Source organism: Urtica dioica, chromosome 7 (genome assembly GCF_054948205.1).
Source record: "Urtica dioica subsp. dioica isolate 48M chromosome 7, U.dioica_male_clone48M_v1_H2, whole genome shotgun sequence".
Classification (NCBI taxonomy): domain Eukaryota; kingdom Viridiplantae; phylum Streptophyta; class Magnoliopsida; order Rosales; family Urticaceae; genus Urtica; species Urtica dioica.
In genome coordinates, this window is record NC_142762.1 from 38,619,934 (window position 1) to 38,629,703 (window position 9,770).

Consider the following 9,770-nt stretch of genomic DNA (forward strand, 5'->3'; position numbering starts at 1 on the left):
GGAATCTGATCGATCCACCAAAAACCTAGCAATATTCATTTTTTTTTCTCTCCTTTTTATCTTTGCGATGATGGTAAATGGATATTATTGGAAAATTCCAGCCCAAATCCCTAGCAAAACCATCTTCATCTTTTCATATGATTCTTTAATCCATTATTACTCTATACTTTTTCATATCTTGTTAAGCTATTGTCATATCTATCTTTTTCACGTTGAAGTTTATAATCCAATTACTCATGTTTGTTTAAATATATTTTTCTATCACAATTATTTTCTTTACACATGTTTGTCATATCTATATTTTTCTATCATTTTCACAATTATTTTCTATAACTTTTACCATAATTATTTTTCTCTCTTCCTGGTTATACTATATATAAATATATATTGTTGTAAGAATCGTCATCATCTGATTTTTTTTAACACACGATGATTAATTTATAAGCATGATATTATACTCATTATAATAATATTTTTTTTATTGCACATGCCTTATATACACGTCAGTTATATATGTACGCATTATAGAAATAGGCATGCAATATCATTTTCTTTTTATACGAATATAATTGATGTGCCTTTTTTTTATCTTAGTACCTATCAATAAAAAAAATTTATATATATATATATATATATATATATATATATGTGATAATTATAGCAATATGTTCTCTATGCTTTTTAGTGTTCATTAATAATAGGGATCTATTTCATTTACTCATTATAATGTTCATTATTATATTTATGGCAAATATCGCGAAACTTGAGTTTGTGGCACTCGATATCTCGGGGAAGAATTATCCCTCGTGGAAACTAGATGTTGAGATCCATTTGGATGCCAAAGGGCTTGGAGATACAATGAAAGAGGGGAATAAGGCATCAATCCAAGATAAGGCTAATGCCATGATTTTTCTGCGCCACCACCTCCATGAAAGTCTAAAGGCGGAATATTTAACTGTGAAAGATCCTCAAGAATTATGGATCAATTTGAAAGACAGGTTTGATCACTTGAAAACAGTGTGAGTGATTATAACTCAGCGGTCTTTAAGATCGTTTCGGAATTGAAAAATGTGTGGTGAAAGAATCACGGATGATGATATGCTAGAAAAAACATTTTCGACCTTTCATGCAACGAATGTACTTTTGCAACAGCAATACCGTGAAAAAGGCTTTAAAAAGTATTCTGAATTAATTTCATGCCTTCTTGTGGCTGAACAAAACAATGAGCTGCTTTTGAAAAACCATGAGGCTCGGCCAACTGGTTCCGCCCCATTACCTGAAGTGAATTGGGCAAATCGCAGGAAATATGAGAGGGGACAAAGTTATGGTCGTGACCGTAGTGGCGGTCGTGGTCGAGTTCACAATAACTATTTTTGAGGTCCTCATAAGAAGAATTTTTCTCATCCCAAAAAATGGAACAACAATAAGCAAGGAAAAGAAAGTGGTGTTGCAAATTCTCCAATGCATATGGTCATTCTTTGTCATCGTTGTGGAGCGAAAAGGCATTTTGCGCGTACATGTCGCACTCCGAAACATCTCGTCGAGTTATATCAAGCTTCAATCAAGAATAAAGACAAAAATGTGGACACCAATACGACTCTCGTCACTGATTTTATTGAAGCTAATCACACTGAAGAAAAAATTGCATCCAATGGGGATTTTTTCGGCGATTGATAAGTGCATAATTTTTGTTATTTTGTGATCATTCTTCACCACGTATTCATCGTAATCACTTAAAATCACGTTTGCAAGTGAACATCTTATGATTTAAGTGTTTACATGTGTTTAGGTGAATCCGGTGGAGTTCGGAGCTAAAATGTCAATTTTTGGAGGCAAACGGATCAGTGCACTGAAGAGGAGCAAAGCAGTAACTGTACCGCGGTACAGCAGTCTAGTACCTAGGTACATGAGTAAGAATCAGTGGCAGTACCGCGGTACAGCACACGGGTACCGCGGTACAGTTCCGTTAAAAGCCAATACAACTCGAGTAAAGCCTATTCGGAGTCCAATTAAAAAGGGACTTCGGGATTTTGACCTAACACACTTAGACGGCGATTTTGACAGATTGAGAAGGGCAAAGAGACGCTTTGGAGAGGGACGACTCGACTTGGATGATTACTTCACCAAAGCGAAGATTAGAGCCATCGATCTTCGCCGTTTTTCCTGTTCTTTCTTATCTCTATTCTCTATCATGAATTCTATTTGTCTTTGTGCATCTTTCATTATTAGTAGCTAAATTCCCAAACGATTAAGGGGAATTTCAATCCCGTAACATGAACTGAAGATTTTGATGTAGACTTTGCTTGTGTTTCTAATATGGAAGTTGTTATTTCTTTTCCAATTGTTCAGTGTTCATGAATTGTTATGTTTCTGTTTGGATTGATCACCTAGATAGGAATATATTTATTCATAGCCATACTCGCAATTTTAATCCGTAATTTTTAGGATTGCTAGTAATTAGTGGTGCGACTACGGGTACAGGTTTCGCAAGGATCTTGTGCACGTAGTGAAAAGAGTAACCGGAATTAATTGAATCACGCGTGTTGAATTTATATTGTTCTGTTCGTCTCGCTTTTCTGAATTCATTGATGTTGTTAGATTAAATCTAGGCGCGTGTTCATTAGGTTGTTTAACAATTAGGGCTCTTTATCGGTGCAACGTTGTGATTAGCCAATATCAAATGATTGCGGAGATTATAGGCCGCGTGTGTCGATTTTCTGTGGACGTTGATTTCAATAGAGTTGTGTGAGCATTGTCAAACCAAAGTTGGATAGGATTGTTGCGGTAGCGAATGAAACTTTAATCGTGTCTTTTTCCATTTGATTTTCTCAAGTAATTTTAATAATCTTTCAAAAACCCCGATTCTCTCTTCTTTTATTTGTTTCTCATGAAATTAAGAATTAATTGATTACACTAGGTCCTTGTGGGTTCGACCCTTATTTATCGCTATGCGTTATTCTTATTTAAGGTTATTTTTGGTTGTGGTACGGCACACATCAGCGATCTTGAAAATATTTTGGAGATAGGAGGCAAGGATGGAGATGGCACTTGGATGCATCTGATTTTCACGAAGAGCATATTTGAAGCTTCAATTTACTGGGGATCATCATCTTAATGTTTTCTTTTATTCAGTCTTGTAGTCCTCAATCATCTCTCATTTTGCAGTATTAGACATTAATCTTTATTTTTATTAGTTATTGATGTAATTTTTTTTATGCATGTTTTTCAATAAAGAATATGAATTTTTCCCAGCAATCACTTGGGTCCAAGTTTAATAGCCATGATATATGCCTCATAGATTGTGCTACAACACATACAATCCTACAAGATCAAAAATATTTTGTATCCTTCACTATGAAAAAGGCCAATGTTAATACAATTTCTGGCTGTGCAAATTTGATTGAAGGTTCTGGGAAAGCCAATATTGTTTTACAAAGAGGAACAAAATTTGTTATAGAGAATGCACTATTCTCAAGTAAGTCTCAAAGAAATTTGTTGAGCTTTAAAGACATCCGTAAAAATAGATATCACGTTGAGACTATAAGTATGGATAATGTTGAATATCTATACATTACAAGCATTGTAGAAGGTATTGGAGAAACTACCTTCTTTTTCTTCTGGCTTATATTACTCAAACATTAACACATTTGAGACTCATGTTGTTGTAAACAAAGAGACAACAAGCCCAAACCCTTTTTGTATATGGCATGACCGGTTAGGTCACCCCGGATCAAATATGATGCGCAAAATAATTGAAAACTCATTTGGGAAAACTAATTAGGAGACCATCACCAGTTAAAATTATGATTGAATCACCGTTGTTCTTAGAACGTATTCAAGGAGATATATGTGGACCTATTCAGCCTTCATGTGGACCATTTAGATATTTTATGATTTTGATTGATGCATCAAGCAGATAGTCACATGTATGTTTATTGTCAACTCGTAATCTGGCATTTGCAAGAATACTTGCTCAATCTGGCATTTGCAAGATTACTTGCTCAATTTATAAAGTTGAGAGCACATTTTCTAGATTATGCAATTAAGACGATACACATTGATAATGCTGGTGAATTTAGGTCTCAATCATTTATAAATTATTGTATGGCTAGTGGAATAACGGTCGAAGAGCTAGTTGCTCATGTGCATGCACAAAATGGTCTAGCAGAATCCTTTATAAAACGCCTCCAGTTAATAGCTAGACCATTACGTATGAGAACAAAACTTCATGTTTCACCATGAGGACATGTTATCTTACACGCAGCAGGCCAATATCTTGTCACAAATTCTCCCCATATCAGTTGGCTTTGGGCCAGGAACCAAATATTTCCCATCTTAAAGTTTTTGGATGTGCGGTTTATGTCCCAATTGCTCTGCCACACCGTACTAAAATGGGACCTCAAAGAAGATTGGGAATATATGTTGGGTATAATTAAGCTTCTATTATTAAATATCTTGAACCAATGACAGGAGATTTATTTACAGCAAGATTCGCTGATTGTAATTTTGATGAAGCAATGTTTCCAACATTAGGGGGAGAAAGTACAAAGCTGGTAAAATAAATACTATGGAAAAACTCGTCATTAACTCATTTCGATCCTCCAACAAAGCAATGTGAACTTGAAGTTCAGAAGATCGTTCATTTGCAAAATATTGCCAATCAATTGCGGGATGCATTTACTGATACAAAACGAGTTACAAAGTCTTATATACCAGCTGCAAATGCTCCTATTCGAATTGAAGTTCCTAAAGAACAAATTAGTGCAAAAAATAGTAAGCCACAACTAAAGCGTGGTATGCCAATGGGTTCAAAGGATAAGAATCCTAAAAAAAGAAAATGAGCATTTGATCAAAATGGCCAAAATATGGAGGCAAACAAAGAACCCAAAGATGTGATTGTTGAAGAAATCTCGGTAGAGGATAAAGGACCTGAAAATGTTGAAAATTATGAAATCTCAATGAGCTTTACCACATCGAGAAAAATATGGGACCGTAAAAATACTATTGTCGACAACGTATTTGCATACAATATTGCAGTAGAGATAACTGCTCTAGATGATGAAATGGAACCAAGATCTGTCGAAGAATGCAAACAAAGAAGCGATTGGAAGAAATGGAAAAAGGCAATAGAAGTTGAATTGAATTCACTTTCCAAACGTGAAGTTTTTGGACCTATAGGTAAAACACCTACGGGTATAAAGCCAGTGGGGTACACGTGGGTTTTTGTGCGAAAACGAAATGTAAATAATGAAGTAGTGAGATACAAGGCACGACTCGTCACAAAAGGTTTTTCCCAAAGAGCTGGCATTGACTATATGGAAACGTATTCCCCCGTGGTGGATTCGATTACCTTACGGTATCTTATGAGTTTGGCAGTTCATCAAAGTTTGGATATGCGCCTAATGGATGCTGTTACGGCATACCTATACGGCTCATTAGATAATGAAATTTACATGAAAATCCTTGAAGGATTAAAAGTTCCTGAAGGATATATACACTCCCAAAATATGTGCTCGATAAGGTTTCAAAAGTCTTTATATGGCTTAAAACAATCAGACAGAATGTGGTATAATCGCCTCAGTCAATACCTTTTAAAAGATGGGTATAAAAATGATCATATATGTCCATGTATTTTCATTAAAATATTTGGATATAAATTTATCATAATTGCCGTATATGTAGATGATTTAAATATCATTGGATCTCTTAAAGAGATTATGGAAACATCGGACTATTTGAAAAATGAATTTGAGATGAAGGATCTCGGGAAACCAAAGTTTTTTCTTGGACTTCAAATCGAACACTTGAAGGATGGAATATTTATTAATCAATGAGCTTACACCGAGAAAATATTGAAGAAATTTTATATGGACAAAGCACATCCTTTGAGTACCCCAATGGTTGTAAGATCACTTGATCCTAAGAAAGATCCATTTCGACCTCATGAAATTGAAGAGGAACTTCTTAGTCTTGAAGTACCATATTTAAGTGCAATTGGAGCATTGATATATCTTGCTAACAAAACAAGACCAGATATTTCTTTTTCAGTAAGTTTATTGGCAAGATTTAGTTCGTCTCCAACACGTAGATATTGGAACGGTGTTAAGCATGTATTTCGATATCTTCAAGGATCTATAGATAAAGATTTATTTTAGGCTAACAATTTTGGTCATCAGTTAATTGGTTATGCAGACGCAGGATATTTATCTGATCCACACAAATGTAGATCTCAGACAGGCTATTTGTTTACTAGTGGTGGTACGGCGATTTCATGGCGCTCTACAAAACAGACGATTGCAGCTACTTCATCAAATCATTCAGAGATCATAGCGATTCATGAAGCAAGTCGAGAATGTATTTGGCTTCAATCGGTCACTCAGCACATCAAAGAGACATGTGGATTATCTTCGACAAAGAAGACACCGACTTTGGTGTATGAAGACAACACTGCATGGATTGAGCAACTGAAGCAAGGATACATCAAAGGAGACCGGACGAAACACATTTCTCCAAAGTTATTCTACACACACGATCTTCAACAAAACGGTGATATCGATATTCAACAGATTTGATCAACCGATAATCTGGCGGACTTGTTCACAAAGGTGTTACCCACATCATCATTTGAGAAGCTGGTTCACAAGATTGGAATGCGACGACTCCGAGAAGTTAAGTGATGCTGTCATCAGGGGGAGTAACACGCGCTGTACTCTTTTTCCTTTACCAAGGTTTTATCCCATGTTGGGTTTTCCTGGAAAGGTTTTAACGAGGCAGCTTAAACTCAAATGCGTGTTACGATGACAATGACATCCAAGGGGGAGTGTTATAAATACCAAGATTTGTAGATGTTAATTGTGTTAGTCAACTATTGACTTTATGACTGATATCAATCATCTCATTGTAATCTTCTTTTGATTTATTCTTACCTTAATTGTATTATTCTAAACCCTATAAATAGAAGGTGAAGAGATTCATTGTAAATACATTCAAGCAATAAAATTCTCCATTTCCCTCTCTTGTAAGCTCTCTTACAAATGTTGCACTTTTAAAACAGGTTTTCCAAAAAGAATTAACTTTAAGCAAAATGATATATAAGTTTTAGTTTATAATTTATAATGTAGTGACTTGTCACGCAAAGCGCCCGTGGCCTAATGGATAAGGCGTCTGACTTCTAATCAGGCGATTGTGGGTTCGAGTCCCACCGGGCGTGCTTTTTGTTTATCTTCTCAACATTTGCTTTCCTTCAATTTTTTAAAACCCTAACCCTCTCTCTCTCTGTGTTACCACCGGCGTGGTCACAACTCGTCTGGTATCGACCTTTGATCCTTTCCATTTTGATTAGCGAGTGTGCCTAATTCTGTAGTTTTGGAATAAGAATTTATTCCGATTTTAATTGTGTACTTTCTACTGATCTTCTTTAGAAACAATGTACATTCTCTTTTGCTTTTCTTTGTGTAAGCAGTCATTAGTTTGTCCTAATGCTGTAGATACTAGAGTGTCAACCCTTAATTGGGATAGGTTTCGGACTATTACACTAGTTTTGAAGAGCGAATGGGGTTTTAGGTCTACGAACTTAGGATTTTTCGTTGATTTTGTTGTTGACCCGGGATTTTTCGGAAATAATAAGATACTAAAAAAAATCGAGGAAAAACCAGGTTGGAATGAAAAAAGTTATTTGCTTTAGTTCTTGTTTGGTTGCTTTTGTTGTTTGCTTATTCAGTATCGATTGATGGACAACTAGAACTGTTAGATCTTTTTTCCCAGGTGCTTTCCATGTTGATCAAACAAGGATTCGAAATAATTCCAGTTTAGATTTAATTCTCTTCTTTCCGACATTCAAGTATTCCTTTTTTTTTGCTTTAGGTTTTTGGTGGATAACAGAGAGCAATGGAAAAGTGTGGGATGAAGAAGCAAGTGTTCCTGTTTTACTGCGACGAATGCAAAGAACTGGCTCGAAAAGTCGCCTCCGAGTCCCAATTCATCACTCTCCAGTCCATCAAGTGGAGGAGCTTCAACGACGGGTTTCCGAACATTTTCATAAACAACGCGCAAGATCTCAGAGGGCAACACGTCGCGTTCCTGGCCTCGTTCAGCTCCCCGGGAGTCATCTTCGAACAGCTCTCGGTGATCTACGCGCTGCCACGGCTCTTCGTCGCGTCCTTCACTTTGGTGCTTCCTTTCTTTCCGACGGGCTCTTTCGAGCGGATGGAAGAGGAGGGTGACGTGGCGACCGCCTTCACGCTCGCCAGGATGGTCTCCAACGTTCCCATTTCGAGAGGAGGTCCGACGAGCTTGGTCATATATGATATACACGCTCTGCAAGAACGCTTTTACTTCGGAGACCATGTTTTGCCTTTGTTCGAGACCGGAATTCCGCTCTTGAAGCACCGCTTGCTTCAGCTTCCCGATGCTGACAAGGTCCGAAAATAAACAATTTTTACTATTGTCAAAAAAAATTATCCGCACCTGGTACTTGCACATTCTTGTAATTTTTATGTTTGCGAATCCATTAGTTTCAATCGGTTGCTGCTATTAGGTACTAGTATTTAACTAGAACACCCTTAAAAAAATAATTAGTTGCATCAAATTTCTTGTGTTTGATTTAGTATTATTTTTTAATCTACATTTTCTGACTATCCCTCTCAGATAGTTGTTGCATTTCCCGACGATGGTGCTTGGAAGCGATTTCATAAGCAGTTGGATCACTTTCCAACGGTTAGTCGTGCAATTTTACTTGAGAGAGAGAGAGAGAGAGAGAGAGAGAGAGAGAGAGAGAGAGAGAGAGAGAATTAAATAGTAGTTGAACAATGTTTTCACACATTTGTTGAATGAAAGGTGGTTTGCAATAAAGTACGGGAAGGCGATAAGAGGATAGTTCGGATAAAAGAGGGAAATCCGGAGGGGTGTCACGTTGTGATTGTCGACGATTTGGTCCAATCAGGTGGAACCTTAATCGAGTGTCAGAAAGTTTTGGCGGCTCACGGGGCCGCCAAGGTCAGTGCCTATGTCACGCACGCTGTTTTTCCCAACCGTACGTGGGAACGGTTTGCCCACCAAGAAGGTCAGTTTCTCGTGCCCAGATGGACTAGAAAAGCTTGTACCTATTATTATGTAGCTCTGTGACGTTTCGTTTGTGCTTTTGTTCAGGACCATCAGAGAAGGCGTTTACGCACTTTTGGACCACGGATTCGTGCCCCGTTACGGTCAAGGAATTGGCTAACAGAGCTCCGTTCGAAGTTCTGAGCCTCGCAGGATCGATCGCCGAAGCGCTACAGACTTGAAATGTCAGGTCTGTAAGATAGTCAAGCAGGTGAGATAAAAAAAAATATTTTGATGAGAACCCGAGTTGTATCAAGTGCTGTTGTTTGTAATGTGATTTTAATATTTTATTTTGGGTTCAATACCCCTTAGCATTTTTTTCATAATGGAATTTTTTTTTTTTTTTTTTTTTTGGTGAACAATGCTGAGACGAATGTTTGATATTCTTCGCTAAAACTTTGGAAATTGTGAGATAAACGGAGATTTTTGGAACTTTTAACAGCCCCGGCCTCTACCTTGGTTTTTATGAATTAAAAAATAAGTCTAATAAAACTGTTAACAAGAAGAAGAAAAATAAACGAGGTATAATCCGAGTAAAACTTATTCGCATTATGAGAAATAGGGTGTTCTCGAATTTTTTTATTTATTTTATAAACTAAAGTGGCTCGGGTAATTTTTTACGTTGGCATAGAGCTTTGAACTTGAAATATGTGATGACTTTAATTCTCAAA

General features: G+C 36.8%; 1 protein-coding gene and 1 non-coding gene across 4 annotated transcripts; both read left to right on the forward strand.

Moving 5' to 3' along the window:
* The first annotated feature begins 7,137 nt into the window (after nucleotides 1-7,137).
* Nucleotides 7,138-7,210, forward strand: TRNAR-UCU (transfer RNA arginine (anticodon UCU)). The gene has a single exon. It is a non-coding gene; the product is annotated as a tRNA-Arg (tRNA).
* Nucleotides 7,204-9,538, forward strand: LOC149391389 (ribose-phosphate pyrophosphokinase 4-like). Of its 3 annotated transcripts, XM_089621216.1 has the most exons (6): nucleotides 7,210-7,309; nucleotides 7,882-8,418; nucleotides 8,647-8,715; nucleotides 8,836-9,061; nucleotides 9,148-9,298; nucleotides 9,341-9,538. In XM_089621216.1, exons 2-5 carry the CDS (start codon nucleotides 7,888-7,890, stop codon nucleotides 9,279-9,281), a joined length of 960 nt encoding a protein of 319 aa, XP_089477342.1. In that variant the 5' UTR covers nucleotides 7,210-7,309; nucleotides 7,882-7,887; the 3' UTR covers nucleotides 9,282-9,298; nucleotides 9,341-9,538. The 3 variants fall into 3 exon arrangements, with proteins under 3 accessions (XP_089477343.1, XP_089477342.1, XP_089477341.1); XM_089621217.1 differs by having other exon boundaries at nucleotides 7,204-7,309; nucleotides 7,864-8,418; nucleotides 9,148-9,538; XM_089621215.1 differs by having other exon boundaries at nucleotides 7,211-7,309; nucleotides 9,148-9,538.
* The last annotated feature ends 232 nt before the right edge of the window (nucleotides 9,539-9,770 follow it).